Source organism: Gasterosteus aculeatus, chromosome 11 (assembly GCF_964276395.1).
Source record: "Gasterosteus aculeatus chromosome 11, fGasAcu3.hap1.1, whole genome shotgun sequence".
Classification (NCBI taxonomy): domain Eukaryota; kingdom Metazoa; phylum Chordata; class Actinopteri; order Perciformes; family Gasterosteidae; genus Gasterosteus; species Gasterosteus aculeatus.
The window spans coordinates 2,804,425-2,829,064 of record NC_135699.1 but is presented as its reverse complement, the minus strand read 5'-3'; the positions used below and the strand labels follow the sequence as shown (position 1 = coordinate 2,829,064).

At 43.3% G+C, this 24,640-nt stretch overlaps 2 protein-coding genes and 1 long non-coding RNA gene across 4 annotated transcripts; 2 read left to right on the top strand and 1 right to left on the bottom strand.

The window, feature by feature from the left end:
- Window positions 1-359: 359 nt before the first annotated feature.
- hoxb2a (homeobox B2a) lies at window positions 360-14,868 on the top strand. Of its 2 annotated transcripts, XR_005713401.2 has the most exons (3): window positions 360-3,214; window positions 4,498-5,602; window positions 14,070-14,868. XR_005713401.2 is itself a non-coding variant. In XM_040190249.2 (2 exons), the coding sequence occupies exons 1-2, from the start codon at window positions 2,731-2,733 to the stop codon at window positions 5,325-5,327; spliced, it is 1,314 nt and encodes a 437-aa protein (XP_040046183.2). In that variant the 5' UTR covers window positions 360-2,730; the 3' UTR covers window positions 5,328-5,971. The 2 variants fall into 2 exon arrangements, 1 of the variants encoding a protein (XP_040046183.2); XM_040190249.2 differs by lacking the exon at window positions 14,070-14,868 and having other exon boundaries at window positions 4,498-5,971.
- Window positions 14,869-15,555: 687 nt separating this feature from the next.
- On the bottom strand, window positions 15,556-23,055 carry LOC120828388 (uncharacterized). The gene is made up of 4 exons (XR_005713509.2): window positions 22,750-23,055; window positions 18,728-18,831; window positions 18,063-18,295; window positions 15,556-17,876 (listed from the first exon to the last, which is right to left on the bottom strand). It is a non-coding gene; the product is annotated as an uncharacterized LOC120828388 (long non-coding RNA).
- Window positions 19,868-22,980, top strand: LOC120828387 (homeobox protein Hox-B1a). Its single transcript, XM_040191944.2, has 2 exons — window positions 19,868-21,246; window positions 22,649-22,980. The coding sequence occupies exons 1-2, from the start codon at window positions 20,412-20,414 to the stop codon at window positions 22,978-22,980; spliced, it is 1,167 nt and encodes a 388-aa protein (XP_040047878.1). The 5' UTR covers window positions 19,868-20,411.
- Window positions 23,056-24,640: the final 1,585 nt, after the last annotated feature.

The window sequence follows — 24,640 nt, the reverse complement described above, 5'->3', positions numbered from 1 at the left end:
TGATCTTAAAAAGTATTATATAAAAGTATAAAATATGTATTTCTGGTTTGCATATATGTTTTCTTTCTACCGAAATTTCTATTTTCCTCCTACTGTCTTTTTCACACGCATAAAGATCCTAAATGTCCTGTGATTTTGTTAACGTTAAAGAAAAGCCCCAAGGCCTGCCCCCTTTTCCGGTCACATGGTCTACCCCCCCCCATCCCCCCTCCCTTTATCTTTCTTACTCTCTCACACGCTGAGACGCTTGAGAGCAGCATACAACTTTGGACATAAATCAGGCTCCCGTAAATAATGGCTGCACTTCCCTTTACATCTCCGTTGGACTAACAGACAATAAAAACACCAATAAGCAGAGATTGGATCTAATTTATTGCCTCATAAAAAGTGGCGGAGGGCTCCGCTTCAGAGCAACACTGAAAACAGTACAGCTACGGAACGCGCTCACAGTTATGCGCAACCCATATTGTAGTCACACAGTATAATCGCAATAATAAGTTGACGATTTTGAGCCAGGGAATTTGTCAAGAAAGTACGTCAGACGAGAGCAGATTACATTGTTTTATCATGCAAAAACAACACCAGTGTAATAATAATAATAATACTACAAATCACAATAACAATATAAACAAATAAATACATAAACGCACAAATGAAAATCCCAACTATGAATATTAGGAGGAGCAGTTATATCCCAATTCAAATAATACCGTATGGTAATAATCGTTGTTTAAAACCGAGTAACCCTAAAACAAAACAATTGACTGCCAAATAAATTAAAATAGAAGTCACAAATCCCAATCTTCAGTCGACCAATCCACGTGTCGCGTGTGATAAAAAAACTGCCTTTGTTTGCCAACAAAACTTCCAATAATATTGTTGGTATTTTACAAAAAAGAATGATTTGTGCATATAATTTCAAATAGGATCTTAAAAAATAAATATAGACCAGCCACGCAACCGACTGCGGTGCATTGTATTGCTGGAGCTCAGTCAGCAGCTCGTGTGTGCTGTGTGAACGCGCCTTTTCTGCTGCGTTCAATGGCCCTGACTCCCACGCGCTTTTCTGCCGTTTCCCCCCTGTCTGTCGTCCCTTTCAGAATCAGACGGGTTGAAGGCAAATGGCATGGGAAAAGAGGGAAGAGCTAAATAACCAATTCTCCAATAGTATCAAGTGGTTTTATGATTTTTATTTATTTATTTTGTATAGACGTTTATATATGCGCGTGTAAAACCTGTGCGAAAACGTCAAATAAATATACTAAAACACGGCAACTAGATGGGAAGGGAAGGTGGGGTGGGGTGGGGGTATTTAGGGAAAGAAGAGGGGCCGCTGTCAGGCCCTTTGCAACAGTGAAAGATTGATCACCGCACATTTTCTCCACACTCGGGGCTCCTCGATCCCTTCCCAAAAATATCCTCCCAAGCTCCTGCTCTTTATTTGAGAGAAAAATAAATAATACAAGTCTACATGCGCGCCCTGTTGAGCCTGAAGGGCACCCAGTGCGCTCTCACTTCCCATTACCGTTCATAATATTGCTACTGTTTTATTAGTATATCTTGTTTTACTACAGCAGGGTCTCCCCTCCTTTTTGTAGCTGCACGGAGCGACCTCGCTGTGAACTCTCTCTCTCGTTGTGTGTCGTTCCCTCTCTCTGCGTAAACACAACGGACATTTTTAACAGACATCACACTCGAGAGAGAGAGAGAGAGAGCCGGGAAGAGAAAAATAGAGAGAGGATAGGGGGCTATTTTAGTTAGATAATATTTTTGGGATCCGTCTCTGTTCAAATAGAATAAGAAACAGTGATTCGAACAAAAAGAAAAAACACTTACACAACACCTGGTTTCTCTTCCCCATTTCTCTAAATGTGTTTATCTCTGCTCTGCTGCAAGCCGGTCTGCCTCCGCTTCTCTGAGAAAGCTTCATCATCCTCTCCTGAACTGCTGCGCCTTCTAGACATTTGTTTTTATTTCTCTCTAGGTCTAAGATTGGGATTTTCAGCCTCTGTCAACGTTCATAAGATTAATGAGCTGAGTCCTCTACAGTGATTTTTTTTTCTCAGACAGAGCATATTGTAAACGGTACAGCCAGCTACAACCACCCTAACCGTCATCACCCAGAGGACCAAAAAAAGAATGTCGAGAGATGCTCTATTGTTTGTGCGTGATTAACACCGGATCCGCAGAATGTGCCGAACCGGCCGCCCACACGGTCCACATGGCGACCGGCCGCTTCGCCGTCTCTCCTCCTCCCCGCGCGTTACCCCCCGTTAGGGTGAGACAATAGCAGCCGTCCTGGGATCCAGCCCTGCGTTGCCAAAGCATTTGGTGGAAAAATGATAATGCTGTTTCCCACTGCCATCGCCGCCACGGCCCGCCCCCCCCCTCCAAACCCCGATTGGCAGTTTTGCGTCACGTGACCAGGAATTGGCTGCAATTTCGCCCCATAGTTCTTCAGTTTAGCCTACCCATGGTCCCCATACGCTAGTAATATCACCAATTTACACAATTATTATATAGCCGCTGTTTTGCACCATTGCGGTCGGGAGCCTATATGCTCGTGCGCTTCTTCATTTTATTTTCAACCAGGAAGCCATATTGTTTTGTGTGCGTGTACGAGCGTGCGCGCCTATGTGTGTTTGTGTTTTTTGTTGTTTTTTTATTTTGGGGGACGGATTGTTTCGGGGGGTCTCGCCGTTCTGAGGTCGAAACTGGTTCGAGGGAGCTATGAATTTTGAATTTGAGAGAGAGATCGGTTTTATCAACAGCCAGCCGTCCCTAGCAGAGTGCCTGACGTCCTTCCCCGCCGTCCTGGAGTCATTTCAAACTTCATCAATCAAGGAGTCGACAGTAATTCCGCCTCCCTTCGAGCACACCATCCCCAGCCTCAGCCCCTGCACAGCCAACCAGCCGAGACCGTCTGCTAGGAGCCAGCAGAACCGGAGAACATCCATTGCCAATGGCCTCCAGACGATTCACCGGGGCGCCCAGCAGCACTGCCCCACCGGTCAGACCCCTGCGCCGGCCTCGACCGCACCGGCCGGCCCACTGGCCCACGAGTTCCCCTGGATGAAAGAGAAGAAGTCCTCAAAGAAGTGCCCGAAATCTGGGAGCGGCTCCAGTGGTGGCGGATCCATCATCCCCTCTGCCTCGTCCTCCCCGTCGCCGACCGCTTCTGGGTGCGCCTTGGCGGGCATCGAGTCACCCACAGGTCGGTAGGCTGGGAAGATGAAGGAAATGTGTGCGCGCGTGTGGTGGGAGTGTGAGGTGTGGCAGCATTGTGCTTTCATTTTCGGTCTGCATCGTCGTTTCACATCAGAAACTTCATTCATTACACACTGCATGGATTTAAGATGACAATGTCGTGTGTGTGTATGTGTGTGTGTGCCTGTCTATGTGTGAGTTGCGCGGTGCTGTAATACTGTGTCAACACGGTGGCCATATTTAGACCACTGCATTATGCTGCAGTGCTTTGCGCTCTATCATCACGCATGTAAATGTGCACCCATAACGTCAGTCTCTATCTGATTATTTCTGCCAAATTCAGTGCCTCTCACACCAATCAATTCCACATCATTTACCACATATTCCACAATACATTTTGTCCACACTTAATAGAGTTAATAATCGTGCGCCCCCTCTCTACCCTCCCCCCTCCCCCCGCCCCGCTGCAGCCTAATTCCTCCTCATCCCTGGGTGCTGTGATTTCAGCAGCGTCGCCGTGACAATATATATTCATAACACAACAGAGATGGTAGCCATATTGGATGGAGGAGTAATTATAATGGCGAAGCAGAGGGAAATATGTTGGGGGTGGGGGCTGCGGGTGGGATAGGTGTGTGTGTTTTGGGGTGTGTGTGTAGGGGGGGGGATAAACTACATATTACACAGGATGCATGCAGCACTCAATCTGATCTTGGTGGATTTAGCTAATTTCTGTCATAGCAATCAGCGCATTTGTTGACATTTGTTTGATTTTTCCCCCACCTGTGCTAATGTCTTACCCAATGTCTCTATTTCGAGATTTTATTTTAATCTCATTCTAAAAAAAAACACATTTGTGATTTATTTCACGTGGACGTTGCAGAATTCTCTCCTGGCCCGGTGATTTATTTATTTCCCCACAGCTGGATTAAAGAAGAGAGAGACCTGTGTTTGACATTTTAACCATTTTCTTGCTTTATTATTATTTGTATTATTATTAGGATTTTACCAACCAACAAATTAGTCCACTCATACAGTTATGAATTCGGCTGCTACTGTAATAGGGAGGAGTTTTTTTCTGAGACTCTTTCGTGTTTTATTATTTTTTATTACAGTCAGACTAGCCGGGGGGACTTCTGGTGCTGAAGCAGTTTATTTCCTGGCTGGAAACCTTGCAGTTAATACAATATAGTTTTTACAGGATTCCCAAGGAATAGGCTGGAATTACAATTTTACAAGTTAAAAAACATACAATTAAAACAATTAAAATTTCTCTCTGTCTCCCTGCAGACCCAAGCCAGGCGAGTTTGGATAGTGGAGGTGCCGGGTCCCGCCGTTTGCGCACAGCCTACACTAACACGCAGTTGCTGGAGCTGGAGAAGGAGTTCCACTTCAACAAGTACCTGTGCCGGCCAAGGAGGGTGGAGATTGCCGCCCTCTTGGATCTGACCGAGCGGCAAGTCAAAGTGTGGTTCCAGAACCGGCGGATGAAACACAAGCGCCAGACGACACACCAGCGGGACGGTGGAGGCCACGATTCCAGCGAGTTCGAGCCGCTTGAAGGCGCCGACGCCTCGTCCCCTTACTCGAGCCAGCCGCTGGAAGCATCTGGCACAGGGGAGGCCGAGTCTGACGGCGAGGCGGGGAGCTGTAATCCATCTTCGGCCGCCTACGCGAATGACAGTGGGGACAATGCACAACCCACGTCGGAGAACGGAGGCCGACTGAGCAGCCCCGAACGCCCACAGTTGCTTGAGGCATTTGGCTCCTCCGACGTGGCCGCGGCTCGCCACTCTCCGCCGGCGTTCACAGCCACGAGCTCCTCCGACATCCCGGGCCTGATGCAGCTTGGCGAGGCCGCGCTGGCGGCAGCAGAAGCAGCGTGCGACCCATCCTTCTCCGAGCACCGGGACCCCTCCGTCTCCTCCACCGTGTCCTCAGCTCCTGCGGCCACTTCCTCCTCAACCGCGCTCCCCGACCTGACCTTCTTTGCTGGGGAAACGTGCCTGTCGCCCAGCCTACAGAGCTCCCTGGACAGCCCGGTGGATTTCTCAGAGGAGGACTTCGACCTGTTCACGAGCACACTGTGCACCATAGACCTGCAGCACCTCAACTTCTGAGAAATATAAATTTACAAAAACACAAGGAGCACACGGACATTGGGCGGAGGAAGACCGCCCCGCAAGCTTCGCGAAAACATTCCTGTAACATTTCTGAATGAAAATGATCTTCCTGTATTTTTTTCGTCTTCTGCTGGCTTTTATTCTACGGTTAGAACTTACCTCATTTGAAAGAGATGCACTTCGTTTATTTATTTTTGAATAAACGTCCAAGGGATTGTATTTTTTGTTTTTCCGCGGTCGAAACGATCATTTTTGTCTCTCCCCGTTTTCAGGTAATTTATTGCCATCGTTGTTTTTTCCCTTCTTTTTTTAATCAGAAATGATTAATCCTTATCAGTAGGCTTATTTGGGAATTTGTTCCATCTCGTACATTGTGATGCAGAATTAATAACCTCTCAGGAACTGTTTACGGAGTCTGTTGGTGCAGAAAGCTGGACTGCTTTTTAGAAAAATAAAAATTCCAACTGAATGATGAATTATTTGTCTCTCTCTGAACGAGACAAGACCAGAGAGACCAAGTACTGATGACGCGAGTTTTAGACACTAGTTTATTTATTGAGATTCTTTAATAGTGAAAATCCAAATTATTTATTGTACATATATTTTCATAGTGGAATAATAATAAAAACACAAACATTTAATATGTGGCCTATGTCGTTTTGTGTGATGAATACAAGAGGTGCCGAATAGCCTTTATTATAACGATAGATGCAAATTTATGTTCATGCAGTTATGGAATTCATGCTATTGTAACATCATATACAGTTAGAATCCAGCAGCATATTAGTAGATCATTTATTGTTTTCTTATTTATCATTTTGCTGCTAATACGTTGTATGTGTATTTTTACCTGACTTTTTATAGAGTATAAATAATTTTCATGCCATGTTAAAATGGCAGAAAACTACACGCCTTAGGAAAATATTCTTCTATAAAATAAGTTTCAGTGTAATTTTATAATATTTTAACCTACAAATATACATTTCGCTAACTCATGGTGTAAACTAAATGCACATTTTGTGTACGTGTTGCCTTGTAGTTTTGTTGCTCGCTATAATTGGCTACATAAATATATAGCCTGAAATTTAGCCTGGTTTGGCCCAGTGTGGGTCAGCTGGTGTTAACCCTAGATAACCCTGTGGAATGACGTACTGCAAGACATGAAAACAGCAGGAACGATCTGAGGGAAAGGCTGGGTAATTGTTTTATCATTGCACAAGCTTTGCTGTGAGGGAGCTAATGGTTAGCAGAGCACAATAGCAGCAGAGTAGCACCATGTGAGAATAGCAGACATGCAGCTGTTCAGTAGAAACTAGCCAGAGCTCACCGGAAAACAGCACGTTCACATTCTAGTTTAGGAGCAAGGCAGCTAACTGTAGCTCTGCTTTATAGATTCTCTCCCGAGGCAGGGTGAAAATGGAGCAATCCCTGAGTTAGCATGCTGCCATTAGTGTGTGTGTGTGATTCTAACTAGCCGCTCCTCCTCCCACAGAGTCAAAATGGCGATGAAGACAAAGCAGGATGTGAACAATGAGCAGTGGCAGCCATTACAGGATGACTGGCTCAGTGTGACAGGCACGGTGTGTGTGTGTGTGTGTGTGTGTGTGTGTGTGTGTGTGTGTGTGTGTGTGCTTGTGTGTTTGTAACAGGGAGAGTCAAACAAAAGGAATATGCCTATTCAGGTTTATGGCTGATTATTGAATAACAGTAATCCCAATACATGTAGTAAAATAATAACAATAATAAAACACAACAAGTAATAATAATATAGCAGTAATGCAAATTACTAAATGAATTATAACAATAATCTTTTTGACATATAACAAAATCAACTGATGATAATATCTAATACCTCAAAAACCTGTATTTGTAATTTGCTTATACACTGAATCAGGATCATTGACTCAGTTATTATCGGCAATACATCTAGTTAATAAAATTGGATGTAGTTAACAACATTGGTTGTTGCGTGATGATTTCATTTATTATAACGCTGTTTCATTGTCAGTATGACATAATTAATGTTATACTTTCTTGATTATTAACAAATACGACAGTAATCTGTAATTTAATAAACCACTCTGCATGTCCAGAAATATTGTAATTGGGAAAGAATACCTTCTTTTTTTCTGCTTACAGTGCTGCATTCCTGACGGCATGAAATAGAAAAAAATGTGTTCAAGCGTAATGTAGAATTCATGAGCTGCAAACTTTGTAAGAACCCCAGATTGAAGAAGCCTGACTCGCATTGTTCTGGTTTTCCTTTTCTAAACCGAGAGGATTCCTCACTTCATCTGAGCATCTGAGCATCATTCAAACAATACACAGGTATTTCTATTAGATCCTTGAACTGTAGCAATGCATTCAATGTAGGCAGACTTACACTTCTATTGTATCAGTGCCGCCTAACTCTCTGCTTTAAATGTTAAGCACAAACCCACAAAACTCACCTGAGCTCCAATCAAGTGAGCACACGTCTTCAAGTGACTTGATGTAGTTTCCAGGGGAGCCTGGCAAAAAGACACATATAAAGTACAAAGTCAAAAGTTTGGACACGCTTTAACATTGAAATTAATGGGGAAATGTGTCCAACCCTTGGTACTGGTACCTTTGAAATTACGTATTTAAAGAAAAGTATATATAAGCCAGTGTGCCATAAGAAGAGCTTCCCCAAAGATTTTGCTGACTTTAAGTTGTCATACTCTGCATTCGGGTCCTGTAGAAAAGACGTGACTATAAAAAGTCCCAAGTTTGATTTGAAAAGTTTTGTGGAATGTTAACCAATACCCAAATGTTTTCTCTGAATCTGAGTCAGTTTTGAACAAGATGACAGTTGTGGCTAGTTCGGGCAGCTACAATATATAAAATGAGACAGGATGTGACAAATGCATGTGAATGATTTTGAATGTTCTTGAATGATTGAATCTTAGATACTTTGGTTTTGTGCAAAATAATAGGATCTGTACTTCAGTGTCATGCTTTACGGTTATTTTTGAATCCTGTGTTGGTGGAAGTCGCAGAACACAAAAATTATTAGGGATTGTGTCTGTGATAATTAAAATCAATACTTTGTCCACATATAGGTGAGTCAGTGGCAACGTGTAGGCGTGTAAACAGAACCATAGTAATCTCCACTGAGGTAAGGCCTACTCTCATTAACTTGGACCCAAACAGTGGCAGAGAAAAGACCCATTAAATACTGACCTTATTCAGGGTTTTTAGTGATGAGTCCTGATCTTGTCACTTCAGCATCAGCTGGACACTTAAAAAGAGATACAGATTGTGGATCAGCAAAAACAGTTTTCATGCTAAGCTGAGATGCAGGCATAGCTGTATGGCACAAAATGAGTATAAATAAGACACCTTGAGAGGGAATTGCGGAATCAGTAACATTTATGCTGTCTTGTGTTAACATGCTAGTTTATATTGTCTGTGTCGTAATTGCCATCCACTTACAGAGCTGTTCTGTGACTTGTACCTGACAATAGAGAGACTGAAATTCATCTTAATTATTAATTAATCATGAATGCCAAAGGTGTTTATAAACTGCAGCGCAGAAAAAACACAGTTGGGTGGCGGGTGATTACGGATAAAATATTGAATTGAAACTGTTCATTCGTGATTTCATTCGTAGACGCATGGGCCCGACCAGATTGTTGTAGTCCTGTGACTGTGTTGCAAATGGTTGGCATGGCTTACCTCCACTACTGAATAATACACATATTAGAAAAACCATTATCCATCCATCGTCAAACCGCTTATCCTGCACACAGGTTCGCGGGCGTCTGGAGTCCATCCCAGCCAACTTCGGGCAATAGACAGGGTACACCCTGGATTGGTCGCCAGCCAATCGCAGGGCCAACACAGAGACACACAACCATTCACATTCACACATCTACGGGCAATTTAGAGTCACCAATTAACCTGATCCCCAGAGCATGTCTTTGGACTGTGGGAGGAAGCCGGAGAACCCAGAGAGAACCCACGCAGACACGGGGAGAACATGCAGACTCCACACAGAAAGGCCACTGGGCGGAATCGAACCCAGGACCTTCTTGCTGTGAGGCAACAGTGCTAATATTTTCTAATATGTGTATTACGCCACCGTGCCGCCCTGAAAAACCATTATGAGGGAATATTTTTAGTGGCATTTAAGTATTTGGTGAAATTGTTTTTACAAAACAAAATAACGGATGTTATTAAATGGATCAGTAAAAATCACCACATTAACATTGATTGAGATGTAAACAATTGCAGAGCACTTTTCAATTATTCTGAACTTGGATTGTCCACATCACATCTGCTGTAGGTGTTTAATGTTTCACTCTGATTGTTTCCAGCAATCTTATGAAATAATACCGGCCTATAAGTTCCTTTCCTTCAGCGATGCTAATAATGATGCCTTGTCAATTGCCGCAAAAATTAATTGGGCGTCCTCCAAAGATACAGAGTCATCATCACAAAAGTTCTTCTCCTTCCACAAACCTTTTTTTTGTTGGAATGGCTATGGGTTAGTGGCCCCTACGCCAATAAAGCTTTGACCACATCTCCGATAGGATAAAACATCATCATCATCAGCTTCTCCTTCGGCATGGAATACGTCTTTTGATATCTCACATCTTCTGGTCAGAATCACAGCTATTACGCAGAGGCCACACTTTTAATGTGCAAAAGTTACATAGTATATTGTGTATTAAGGAAGAATAAAGCAAAACTACTAAAAATAATGCAAAAAAACATTCAACTCCATGATTTCCATAGGAGGCTGTGTAAAACATGCCACTGAATTTACACGTCTTACACTATCACACAGCCTCTCTCTCCCGTAACCATCCCTGTGAGTGTATGTTGTAGACAAAGAGATTACAGCAGAGTAAATCTCTATGCTGGGGGACATATCTCACCCTTCGAGTGCCTGTGTGTGTGTGTGTGTTCCAGTAATCTCTCTCTCCTGGCTGTCATCGCCTGTCGGCCTTCTGCCATGCTGTAATATGCGGACTGCTCCTTTATCTCTTGCATCACCGTCACCATCACTGTTATGATTTCTGCCTCCTCTCTCTGTGTTTGTGTGTATGATATTGCATAACTTAGGTGTGATAGATCACCTACTTAGCATCTCCGCTGAAATGTGGAAGCTGGGGATTTTTTTTTCATCCCGGGGCGTAAAGAGGAAACTTTACCCTCCACCGCCCCCCAACACGCAGACAGTTTGGCTACTCTGCCGCACTGAGTTTACACGCAGACGTTTTTTTGCTGATGCATGATGCAGATTGTCAAAAGTGGTGGGATGACAGATTTGGAGAGGTAACGGTGTGTCCTGTCTCAGCCTTGGACTGTTGCCTCATACTAGTTAGGCGCCATGTCAGAACTTTGTTTTTGCATTGCCAATTGGGAAAAATCTACTTCTACAAAAAGGTTTTGTAACAACCTTCTAATATTTCTGATTACAAGTGTTATGATTAAATATTTGTTTTAACGTACATCATTGTGAATTAATTACCAATACTTATACCTATACTCATTCTTTTTCATAACTTCCTCACAGGTTGGGAAACAATTGTAAAATACAACCAATTGGTTTGGTCTACATGGAGGAGGTTGTCAGTCTTTTGTCTGTTGTCGGCACAAAGACAATGGCAATCAAAAGTCAGTTAGAGTCCTTTTTCATGATGGAAAAACCTGATTCTCAAACAGTTTGAACACAAACGTAGGTGGTGAAGAGGAGGCCATTGTTTCAGCACCAGGTTGTGGTTTGGTTGACCGTAACTAACTCTACGTAATTATTCAAATCCAAAAAAATCTACCAAAAATGTATTAATAACTTGAATGTATAAAGTGAAAAAATTCGGACACTACATGTCGCTGTAGATTTGCTGTAGTCATTTTGTGACTATATTTCAAGTACTGCAATGAGACATGTACTGTAATTGATCCCCCAAAGCTGATTTAATTCTGCTGTGATAATCATCGAATGTGATGTTGAGCTTCACTGCAGAATGATGTCTGTGCGGTTTGTTTTCCAAAAATTGTCATTATAAGTTGTTAATAACGAGAGTCACCTAAGTCGCTATTTTTTTATTTATTTTGTGGTGAAAAAGGTTATTACTAGCAACACTAATAATACGGTACATATATGCAAAACGTCATAACTTGTGTCTGTTTTTTCGGGACGTGAACAATTACTCAAGTTTAGCTTGACAGACCCTCTCCTTAAAGATGTGAGAGGGATCAGGTTCCATAGAGCATATTTAAGGTCAGGGCAGGGTCAGGGCTGAAATAAGAACCACACTTGTACATGCTGTGTATGAATGTCTGTCACACGCCTGAGGATTTGATCATTGCCCCACCTCTCTGGTTATTCTGTGTGAGAAGGGTGTGTTTTATAGCATCCACTAAGCTAAGTTAGCATCTGTTTGGTGAAGTAGTTCAGTCAGATGATCAATGCTTCCGCCTCTGAGGGCCTACATCAATTCACAGCTTAAGTGTGTGAGAGAGAAAGGAGGCTGCACACACACACACGCACACACACACACATACACACACACTGTTACGTCCCCTACGTTTTGTGTATTGAGATGTCAGGTATGAGCCTCAGAGGAAACGCAACAAGCACAAATCACTGTCTATGTACGTGTGTACGTGTGTGTTGGTGCACCCCACTTGCAGTCTCTCTGTAATAGGTCAATAAAGAGCCATTCCACAGGATTTATTGATATTTACCAAGGGACTAGCACAAACAGGTGTCAATGGTCAATCCAACTGCATCAATTATCAGCCTGCAGAGAGGCAGTCCAACCAGATCCTGAACCAGCAGCCATGTTATTTAAGGTATCCACATCAAATGTCCCGGTGTGGGTTTGTTTCCTGTTTTATTTTGTAGTTGCCTGCCTCTCATGTCCCTGAGTTAACTTTTCTGGCCCTTGTGTGTTATCCTGTGTGATTGTGATTGTCTGCCGTGTCCCTGATTGTTTCCCCTTGTGTCCAATCAACTGCACATTTTTTAAACCATGAGTGTCCCTAGTCTCTTGTAGGTTAATTGTTGATGTTGGAGAGTTGTGGTGAGAGAGTGTTACTTGTGTTTCTGATTGAAATGAACTTTCAAACTGCCTTTGAGTCCTACTTCCGCCACCTCAACCTGACAGAATGAAGCTACCACAAATGGACTCGGTAGATATAGATCTATGTAACCCCTCTTCAGGAATGCATTTCATCGATTAAAGGAGCTGACAGCCTTTGTCTCCAGTCATTTCTAACAGTTAAATGTATCACTCCTCAACAAATTAATTATTCCCACGACTACTGTTTTAATACTGAATGAGATCAGGATCTATTAATAAATATTTTCAGTTCATTCTGAACAAGGTATTAACACAAAGTCACTGTGGATTGAATGGTGCATTTCTTGGGGACTATTTTCAGTAGTATACTAATCCACATTTGGAGGTCAAAAGAGTATTTTTGGCAGCAGGGCAATGTATGTGGGAGTGAATGAACTGCAGCATGTTTGTTAATGCTAATGGTAGAACATGTCACCCAGTGCACTAGTGGGGCTCATTGGTGTGTTTTGAATAGTTTTGGGATATGGACGATAGAGCACAAAGAAGAAGAGATATCAGTATTTGATACACACAATATACTTGTTAGATACGTTCACTGCTGCATTAGGTCTTCTCATTGGTCATTCATGGTTTCATTAGTTAATTGTGTGAAAAATACCACCTTTTTAATTCTTGGTTAATGTGCTTTTACAGTCGCTATCTTCTGCCTCATAGAAATGGTAAACAGAATTTGTATACTGGTATGGCACTCTTGTAATGTCACAACCAATCAAAGCGCCACATAACTCTAGACTTCACAACATTCTACAGCATGATATAATTCAGGTCCATGCACGTACAGGAGGGGCCATTGGCCTGAGCCAGTTGTTATCCTTCGTGGCCCAACTCCTCGACCATAGCCTGGGTGTAAATGTGCTGTGTAGATAAGAGCGGCTCGAGTTGACAGCGTCTTATCTGAGGGCTGATAGCGGCGAGTCAGCAGGGAAATTCCCTCAGGCTCCCATTTTTGCCCATATTATCATTCTGTGTACACACTTAGATTACATAGCTGTGACCTCCAACTTTTGCTCTCATTTGGACCTGTTTTATCTTTATTAGTACTGATTGTTTTTCCCTGCAGTGATGTTGGGTCTTGCGCTGTAGTTCTAATGGCCTCTACTGTAGATGCTGCATTTAAGAAAGCTCACTTTATTTAAACTCTATGGAAACCTACTGTATCTGGTCGGCATGGCTGTGTGGTGGTTAGCATATGTTGCCTACAGCAAGAAGGTCCTGCAACCTGGAACATGTGACCCAATAATTCATTAGGATAAGCAGCATTGAAAATGGATATATGGACTACGACTGTCAAAATCTACGCGTTAATCTATGGAATTAATGTGCATGAGATTAATGCAATAAAATTTTTGAACGCAGTTAACGAAACTTTGTTTCCTTCCGGTGCATGAAATAAGCTGACAGGAAGTTAACATTCACCTAAGCTGTTACCTAGCGATGTTTCAATCCCTAGCTTTAAGTCGTCTTCAATGCAGCATGATTATTATTTTTAATTATGTCTCAGTTGTCTAGTTAAGGAGATAGGATAGGTACCACCTCTTTATTGTCCAGTCTTAGAGATCTTTGTATTTTTGTCTCATAGAACTGTGTTTTCAGTTCATCAATTTTGGTATTCATCACCCAGGACCTCATTACCAAGAAGGCTCAGCACAGGCTGTTCTTCCGGAGGCAGGTGCACTTCTACACGGCCATCAGCAAGTCCATCCTCTGCTCCTCCATCACCGTCTGGTACGCTGCAGCCACAACCAAGGACAAGGGCAGGCTGCAGCGTGTCATCCGCTCTGCAGGACTTCAAGGACCCTGAGACGAGCTAAAAAGATTGCTGCCAACCCCTCTCACCCTGGACAAAAACCGTCCATCTGGCAGGAGGCTGAGGTCCATCGGGACCAAGGCTCCCGCCACACAAACAGTTTCTTCCCGTCGGCAGTTGGGATCATCAACAGAGCCCAGATCACCCACTGACTGACTTTGTCATCTCTTTCTCCACCGATCACTCCCTTCACACATGCACCTGTCACCTGTCACTTTCACATACACTCACAACACAGTTGTGTAGAGAGTACGGTATCCTTGATTAGTTGCACCAGGTGTGCTTGATACACGGAGTTGAATCATTTCAAAGGGTGCTCCACGAAGTACAGAAGATGCTTGTCATGAAGGGGTTGAATAATTTTGAGACTGCAGTAAATTCATTAAAGTCGTTAAAAGTAGCATTTTCTGTTGAATTTGGATAAAACCTTTGTACTATTAGTTTCATTAAACTACTGAAACAATTATTGTGTAATTTGTTTATTGCAAACAGCTGAGAAATTGTATATTTTGCCAATAAACCTAATGTGTAATGGGGGGTTGAATAATTTTGATTGCAACTGTAAATGTTTCCTGATTCCTGAAATGTTATTAATAAAGGATTATAAATGCTGTTATATGTCTGCATCAGTGGTTCAGGTTTCCCAGCTAATGCAACAACGTCAACAGCCTGGAAGCACAATTTCTTCAACCCAGTAATGCCTCCCTTTCACTCTCCCTGCTGTATCATCTTTCATGATTTTCAGAAAGCCACTCGTATCACACCCACACCCACACATCACCACTCGTTTCCAGGAATACCGGAACATAACTTCCTGGTTTCAGAGTTATTTGACATTTCTGATGGGACTTTTAGAGGAGACAAAGAGACATGTGAGCAGAAGGGCAGGAATCTTATTTGTCCAAACAGATTACTGCGCTTCTCTGAAGCCATATCCAACTTTATGGTCCCATTCCTTGCACTTCTGTTGTACTTCTTAATTCACCCTGACCTAGGGCTGTGGGGCATACTGGACAGACATCCCAAACATGCAGACCAAAAACCTGAAACACTAACGGACAGTTTGAGGCGTAGGTCTAAATCTTACATTCCACTCCTGCTCACAAGACAAAAACCAGGCTGAACCATCCGGGAGGTCACAACCCCCACAGAAGGTAGATTGGCCTGTCAAGAAGCAGAGTACAAAAAAAAGTTAAGAACAGCAGAAAGTCTTTACTAGAAGATGTGTTCCTTTGAAATGAGGCCATCACCTGAGTTCTATGGGGTCAGATCAGTCTCAATAATTGCAAATGCACACTGAACAATTCACACATGTATTTAATTTACAAATGCTTACAAATACATTTCAATGCACACATAAATGAATTATGATTTATATTTGCAGATCGCTTCACATTTGTGTGTGGTTTTGTTAGACTCGTCTTAAGCCTAGTTTATGCTTCTGCGTTTTCAGAGACACGTAGACGCAAGAGCCCCTTGCGCGTCCCTTGCGTGCCTTTTCACACCTCCTTGCGTGCGTCGACCCATTTTTCTAGACTAGCGTCAAAAGCTACGCAAGCCTCCTGCAGCCCGCAAGGCTGCGATTGCTCTTCTAACTATATCCTTTCTGCAGTTTCACATTTCCGATTTCATAGCACAAAACCGCTGCTGGCTGACACTTTAAACACACATTTTTGTCATGATTATATATTTATGCATCTATCCTCTAGGAATCACTGAGGCTGACATCCTTCACAGATTGCATGATCGACTGGAATACATCTTGGAGAGGCAACCTCTTGACATTGTTTGCATGCTGTCAGGATTTAGTTTTATTAAGTGCTCATGACATGACATTGTGAATGTATTGACAATAGTGAATCTATTGTCCGTATTTGTTTACTTAAGGCTTACTATGTTAAAATTTTTATTTCCTTTAAAAAAAACTGTATTGGTGTTGAACACTTAAAGGAAATAATCATCAAAGAACTTAAGAAACTATACCAGGGCATATGTCAATAGGAATTCCATTATCATGTCCTGGTGGAACGTCTTCTGGTCTGGAAGTGGCTGGGAGCTTTAATTTGAAGAAGCAGGTGAATCGGGTAAGTTGAGGTTACGACCTCAACCATGAGGTTTTTCTCCAGCAGCTCCAACCCTGAACTTCATGAGGTCACGGAGCACCTCCGCTGATGGAAGAGAAAATGTTATACATGCGACACCTCAAATGCATTTAAATATAATTTTATGCATGGTGTGTATCAGGGGTGCTCAATGCGTCGATCGCGATCGACCAGTCGATCTCAAGGGCAGTACCAGTTGATCGCGTGTAAGGTAATGACCAAGAATGTGCGGGATGCTTGTGACTGTTTCCTCCTTCTGACAGATGAGAGGCTTGTCGTTTTCTTCATATTGACTCGTTATGCGCTGTTGGAGCGCGTCACCGCTACTATTTACCGGTCGCCCCACCCCCTCACCCCTGTCAGCTGGCATGGAGGATGGGGGGGATCGCCATGACCTGGTTAGTTGAAAAGTAGGTTGCGAGCCGGAAAAGTGTGGGCCCCGCTGGTGTGTATGATATACTGGAAAGTTCTAGTGGCTCACATTCCAATACTGGAAAGTTCTAGTGGCTCACATTTCAATTGTACCTGTATGCAGATTTTAGAACTGTCAGCTCTTTCTTTTTTTGTTCATGCTTAGCAATTACAGCACCCAAACAAATAGGTGAATAGAGATGCATTAATAAGTATGTAACTTAGAGAGGATGAGACAAGTGCTGCTAGGCGACAGACCCTGTCACACATCAGTTATTTTCAATAATCGTAACTTAGTTTCAAGATGTTACTTCGCAGAAGAAACAAATAATTCACGTATCAAAACTAATAATTCATGTACATTAATCAGGATTTACAATATGTTTAGTTCATAATACATGATACATAATTGTTATACTATAATGATATAATATTTAATATCTAATGACACACAAACTATAATTCTACCACTAATTTCTGCTTGACCTTACTGTGTCTCCTGATTGAAGTAAAGTTGAAAGCAGAAAACTGACACACCAAGCCAGTCGCTAACATCTGTCATCTCTTTGTAGTGATCAACAGTAGCACACCCGGAGCATAAACAAAAGAGAAGGCAAGTCCCGTTGCGGAAAAATAGTTATAATACTGTGAGAAAAAAATAATTACTTTGTGCCATATAGGATACATATAATGGTATTGATTTAAATAACACTAATATTTAGCACTTTCTCTCTCAACCACACACTTGCAACACACGCATACTAACTACAAATGAAGCTCTATTGCAAGTTCAGACAGAAAGACCATAGTCCTCCCTGCCTAAGCCTGTTTTTATACACTCATTATTTCCTTGGAGTGATTACAGAGCTGTCATTCAGGACATCAGCTGTTAACATCAGCTGGTATTTTCTATCCAGTAAGCACAACGACACATTGACCTTATTTGTATATCATGTAGCTGCCGTCTCTTTAAATAGGATTCTCTCTCCTGCTTCAGTACGTTCATGCTGCTGTTATTCATCGCTCCACCTCCGCCCAATCTTCAACAGCTTCATCAACTCATCATTCTTGCAGCCTGGTCCGGACTCCACAGGGGTTTATCTTGCTGCTAAAGGGTGAAATCTATCGATTAGAAATCTCACTTTAGTCTGAGCACAGAAGACTCAGAGGACTTTATCCTCACACATAATTTATTACTAATTAACAATAATATTTTTTTTTCTGACTGACATACATCAGAAGTATGAATTAACAGAAATGAATGAATCCTTGAATGAATTAAAAAACACCTGACCTTTTGACCTCTCTCTCCTGTAGCCCTTTTAGCTCCCAAACAGCCGCGTGGGCGTCATTTAATCTTCTTCTCCATGTCCCGGCCTGTTCCTGCTCACTTCCTGCCCACTCTCTCCTTTCAGCCTCTCGCCGATCATTAACCTTCCTCCTTGTCGCACGCCCACGCCGCTCGTCCTGAACTCGTACTGCAGCAGGGTGGCGGCGTGTTTGCTGTCAAGCTCCATCGCAGGGGCTCTGGAGGGGAGAAATGGATGAGGAGTTCATTGGACAAGGTGTGAAAACGGAGACTAGCAAATATTTGACACAGACATAAGAGGGATAAGAGTGAAATTAAGTTATCCCAAAGAAATTTGCTTTGGTTTCTTCAAAGTGCAAAGTTCGAAGAATCCAAATAATGTAAGATTACACCAATGTGCAAAGAATGCATGCAAAGCCAAAAAAGCAACTGTTGCTGGCTGACACTTTAAACCCAAATTCCTGAGTTCTGTAAAGATTTTACTCTTAAAAATGTTTTGAATAAGATCTTGTTTTCAAGGTAATCACACTGGAACAATCGAAAGAGCAACAGAAGAAAAAATCCAAGGAGTCATGTTAAACACAAACATTTTGGGAAAGAAAGCCCAGTCATGTGCACAGATTAGTGATGTCATTGTTCCATGCACTTACAGAAAGAACATTGTGCGGTTGTCATGGCTACCGCGGCTTCCTGTCCTGCTGGACCAGCAGGGTTTGTCCGACCAGAAGGCCTCCTGTCTTCTTTAACGTTGTTTCTATAACAGATCAGCTCATTCATTCAATTTGCAAACACAGACAAGTGCACTCTCTCATCCACATTCTGCCATCAGGATTCCATGGCCTCCTCAATGCAATTGGCGAAAAAGAGTAAACCGATTCCCAATAGTCCCTGTGATCAGGACTTCACTGGTCGATGGGAAACCTTTGATCCATTGGAAGATTGGGTCCCATCATGCGAGTCAAATGTGTGAAGAAGAGATACAGTCTGATCAATAATCTCTGGGTGACTATTGGTGTTGGTGAACCGGGCTGCGAGGTGAGGGAAGAAGGAGAGACAAACTTACAGTCTGCGAGTGGATGACACAGGGTCAATCAATCGGCAGCCAACAGGCTGCTTCGGCTCTCCTTTCACAAGCTCCATGGTGTGTTTTCATAGAGAGGTCAGGGGAAATCCTGCCATGAAGAATCGAGTCAGCCTCAGCTCAGCTCCAAGTGAGGAAAGAACCTCTCATTGGGAAGAGAACGTGAAGGTGACATGTACAAATCATCAGTACCATTAATGAAACAATACTAACATTACATCCTCAAGCATTTGTGGAGTAAATATCCATGGTAATTCACAGGGAGTCATCCTCAATACCTGTGTAAATCCAATGCATGTCATGTGTTTTAGAGCTGTTAAAAGCATCACGAGGGTTTAATCCCTGCAGCCCTAATTGTAGGGCCGCTGGAGAAGTGGAAATGTTTGGTGACCTGCAGTAGCATGAATTTACAGTTACTATTATGAAACATGTTTCTGCAGAAAGGAGGTCTGGAAGCAGCAGGCCGGCCGGCTCACACAGCTCCCCTTCTGTTCTCTCTCCCTCTCTGCCCTGACAGATCCGCGTTTATATCAGATTGATGGGCTCGTTTGATTGAAGTCCCTTTGTCGCGCTAGTGTCACAGCGAGTGATGGATGGGGCGCGTGCGTCGGCGCAAACGCGCTCACGCACGCAAGAACTATACACTCCAGAACCGAGAAGTCCCCCCTCCCATCCCTTACATACACATTGGTCTCCCACCCTCCACCCCAGTTTTCTGTGACCGGCTGACAAAGTTTTGTCCTCCGGTCACCAAAGGCGACGTGACGACGAGCCACGTGACCCGGAGCGGAGGTAAGAAAAGAACACGGGACAGAGAAGGGAGAAAAGCGGAGAAATAGACGAAAAAAGAAAGGATTTAGGACTGAGTATAAACTGCGCGGAGGTGAGAGAGGTGACTCGACTCTTTTCCGTATTCTCGCGGTGCTTTGCTGCCGTCCACGACGGAGACACGCGGGTTACGATTGAGCCATTGACAGCGCGAAGGCCTTCCGTGCGCACACACAAGCGCACCACGGCGGAGCGCATTTTTGCTTGTTTCCAGTTTCTTTACCTCACGTTGGAAATTTCTGCTTTTTTTCTTCACTATTTTACATATAATATAATACTTTTTCTTTTACTGTGGATTTGTCGTGTTTTTTTTCTTGTGATTTACATTTTTGTTTTTGGATGTTTTATCTAACTCAAATCTTTGTTCCGTAGTTTTATCTGTGGGCTCGTTTTTTTTGCTGATAATTTTAAACCTGACTGTCTGCATGGACAACATGAACTCGTTTGTGGAATACTCCATTTGTAACCTGTCGGGGACGGGCGCTTATGCTGCGCCCAAATCCGGCTACAACCATTATCATCACCATCTGCATCACCATCCTCTGGATCAGCATCAAGGCTTCCCGGTGAACTCCGGCTCCTTCCACGTCGGGCCCACCGGCTCTCCGGCTCCCGTTAAAGGGGTGAGAGGGGACAGCAGTGCCGTGGGAGCGATTTACACAGAGGACGCACGACTGTATGGGGGCTCTGGGGAGCTTGCGACCGCAGGGGTGACCCAGCATCATCAGCAACATCAACATCATCCTGAACAACCACAGCACCAGCAAACGCACATTGGCTACCACAATCAACTCCATCCAACCCAAAGCGTACAAAGCGGAACAATGTCCGCTTATAATTCTGGGAATAGCGGAAGCACTGGGGCTTACACTGGTCAGGTCTGCGCAACTAACCCGGATTACTCAAACGCAGTAGCCCCCCCCAACACCGTTCACTCCCAGTATTTCATGGAGGAGCCCGTCGCCTCCACCTACTATCATCAATCAACATTTCCGAGCTCGCCCCCCACCGTTGGCCCCAGCTACGGGGCCTTAGCTGGGGCCTTCTGCGGCCCTCAGGGCGCTCTTGCCGGACCACAGTACCCACAGCAGCTCGGAGGGGGTCTGGACGCAGCGGGCTACCTGGGGATTCCACACGGGGGAGGTTACGGGGAACTGCCTGTCTCCCACGACCGAGAGAAAGGAGACGAGATGGGCCAGCAGGGTGGGCAAGGGCAGACCTTCGACTGGATGAAGGTTAAGAGGAACCCCCCTAAAACAGGTATGCGTGTTTTCTTCCTGGAGCTTGTCGGTCAGTTGAAGCATTACAAAGGGCCTGTGCCTGTAGTCAGATGTTGAGATTACAGATTCGGTGTTAAATATGAGGGGCATTTGCCTCCACTGCATTTATCATAGCTGCCACGTCATACGGACCATAATATCCAAAGGAAGCTTTGAAGAAAAAACGTTTTTTTTCGATAGCCGAGAAGAGGGTTAAAACATGGCCTATAGTAAGAAATGCAAAATAATAGCAACACATCAAATGTTTTGAATTGCATTGTAAAACACGAGCGCATACGTCTTGCTGTTTGTGAACAGTAAACAACATGAATAGTGTCGTACAACGTGTATACATATTTTTTATTTCTAGCAGGCCTTCGTTTTCAACATAATCTGTCCACACAGATTGCAGGCTCTTCTAATGTAAACTTCCAGTTTGTTGTTCTCTTTTCACTAACGTCTCACTTAATGTCAATTTAAACCAAAGGGAAATTAGGAAAAAAGAAAAGCGCCAATCGATTAATTTATTCACGCATGTATTCTTCATTAATTGGCCAACATCATGATCGGTCACGTATTAAAAAACAACAGGATTTAACGCGTATGATTTAATTACACATCGTTCACCGTTGATACAACATGTGTGCATATTTCAATTCTGATGAACACGATTTTTTTTTCATAATAAACACACATTTGCTCCACAATAAATAAATCAAATTCATTATTATGATGAATGAATGAATTGCGTATTTTTCCTGATTAATTTGCTTAATTAATTCAATTAAAACAACTCTATAGCATTAATCATGTAAACGTAAGATGGCCAATGTGGTTTATTTATTACACATATTGCTTGTGAAATGTCTTACTCAACGCAGTAAAACATATGTCATATATGTCATATGTCATTGCGACGTCAACTGGACTACTGGTTGTTACTCAATTCAAACAGAAACGCTGTTTGTGTGTTTTCAGGACTTATTCATCTGGCGTCCCCCCTCCCGTCCCCCCCTTCGTCTCTCTCTCTCTAATGGACATAACAGACAGTAACTTCACCCTAGGAAGTCTGTCTGTTGTCTTTTAACCCCCTCCACCTTCCTGAATTACCTCCCACCTCTCGATTCCTCCGCTCGTCTTCTTTAGACAAGATTTAGACAAATCAGTCTAGTTTTAAATAGTCTGGTAATTAAACTCAATAAATATAAATGATTATGAATACATAAAAAGTAACACGCAAGAGGAGCAGGCTTCTTATGATTTACATTAAACCATGAAAGGTATTCCGGGAAAAATTAAAGACATTTTTTGTGTTTTCTTCACTAAACATTAAACATGTATTAATCACGTGAATGAAATGAGGGCTTATAACAGATTCATAATATCCCCCCTCCCCCACACAGCCAAAGTGTCGGACTTCGGCCTGCACAGCAACGCCATGCGAACAAACTTCAGCACTCGGCAGCTCACGGAGCTGGAGAAGGAGTTCCACTTCAGCAAGTACCTGACGCGGGCGCGGCGTGTGGAGATCGCGGCCACGCTCGAGCTCAACGAGACGCAGGTGAAGATCTGGTTCCAGAACCGACGCATGAAGCAGAAGAAGCGCGAGCGGGAGGGCGCCACCGCCACCGAACGGACCTCCTCCGGGACCGATGGAGGCTTCATCAAGGACCCGGAGGACACCGATAACTCCTCCGCGTCCACGTCTCCGGGCGCGTCCCCGAGCTCGGAGTAGTAGTCCGCGCGAGCGATGTGACAGCTTCTGCAGAATCCGTTGTGTTGCACTATGGGACAAGGTCTGTGTTTAAGTAGTCAGCTCCTACTTGTGAATCGGTTACTGACTTCCCACACGCCCCACAATTGCTTAGAATCCTATCCAGGACCTGGAGAAGGTCTAGATACTTTTTATGTCACTAGTGCTGTATTCTGACTTAAAGAGCTGCAATAATGTAATAGAAGGGACGTGGAGGAGAGTCATTAACTTAGATAAAGCTCACAACATTTTTCTGAGATGTTAATAGGGGCGTGTCCAGTGGAACTCTGCAGCTTCTTCCAAACCAAAAGCACACGTTGTTCATGCTTTGGCACTGGAACCAACAAGTTGCAATGGTTCCCAGCTTGGGGTTTGCGACCTCGCCATGGGATCCAAGGATAAGTCTGCAGGGTCAGGAATTATAATTAAAGCTACATATTATGAAAGGTGTAGCTCTCGGAATTATAGTCTGATTATAATCAGAAAGCCTTGCCACTTTGGCAGCAGCCGTATACTCTGAGTGGTCCTCTCCCACGGATAACGAGGCTGTCGTGGTGGTGAAACGTGTGCTGCACATAATGCTGGACTGAAACCTTTTGAGAGTGCTGACGTTTAGATACTCACATTAACACAGTATCTAGTGTGCAGGGTATGATGATGATGATGATGATGGGATGCATTTTGCCCCCTTCACATAATGTCTCATTCTCACTGCTTAAGGTGTCTCATATGTTGTTGATGCTCTTTTTCTGGTTTTACTTTTTGTTAGTTTTAATATTCCTTTGGTAGAAAATGAATCAGATAATTATGGGATAATAAAACCCCTCTATAAGCCCTGGCAATTGATGTGAATATGGAGAAACTCAGGGATACACAGTTGTTAATTGATGACGTAAAACCTGTCAGGCTTTGGTCCATCTTTGACCCATATACCAGTGTGAGTTCAGCCTAAATAAACAGGGAGCCTCTGAGGGCAAACCACAACTATGTCTTATGCCCTTGAAGCTACTTTTGTTTTACTTTGAAAATGTATAATTTGACATCGTGTCTCAACGCGTGCAGCTTTGGCCCACTGTGGGACTTCAGGGATGCTTTGGAAGAAAAACAGCATCAATATTCTTTCAGTCTCTACGATTGGTGATTTAAAGTATTGTGTTTCAAACATGTAGTTGACTCAGGGGCTAATGTGAGAAGTGTGTGTGTGTGTACACGCAGGTGTGTGCACAAGTGTGTGTGGTTAGGGGCTGATGAAAGAAAACTTCTGAAAAGCAATGCTGAAGCTGCAGGAGGAGGGGGGGTTACTGCCTTGCATTTTCCCCTGTGAAAATAATTTATTGGATGCATTTTATGTTATTGATGATAGATTATGGAAAGAAAAAGGCTTGTGATTATTAATACATGACAAAGTACTTCATGACAAAAGTTGACAGGAGGGAACGCCGTTGTGTATGTAACGTTGTCAGGTTTAAGCCTGGCCTCCACTGTGGACTTTTTTATACTTTTTGAATTGAGAGCAGGCTGACTGAGTTTTATCAGTTCTGCTGCTTTAGAGACACCAATCAAGTTTCTTCGTCTTTTAAACTACCTCAATTAAAGACTCTTCTACCAAGGAGCTATAATTGCACTTGTGACAATGTCTTTA

What these genes read in the sequence shown, in the direction of transcription:
- hoxb2a (XM_040190249.2), top strand. Translation starts at nt 2,731, where the DNA reads ATGAATTTTGAATTTGAGAGAGAGATCGGTTTTATCAACAGCCAGCCG. An exon ending in GGGCATCGAGTCACCCACAG is followed by an intron (nt 3,215 to 4,497) that starts GTCGGTAGGCTG and finishes GTCTCCCTGCAG; the next exon opens with ACCCAAGCCAGGCGAGTTTG.
- LOC120828387 (XM_040191944.2), top strand. Translation starts at nt 20,412, where the DNA reads ATGGACAACATGAACTCGTTTGTGGAATACTCCATTTGTAACCTGTCG. An exon ending in GAGGAACCCCCCTAAAACAG is followed by an intron (nt 21,247 to 22,648) that starts GTATGCGTGTTT and finishes TCCCCCACACAG; the next exon opens with CCAAAGTGTCGGACTTCGGC.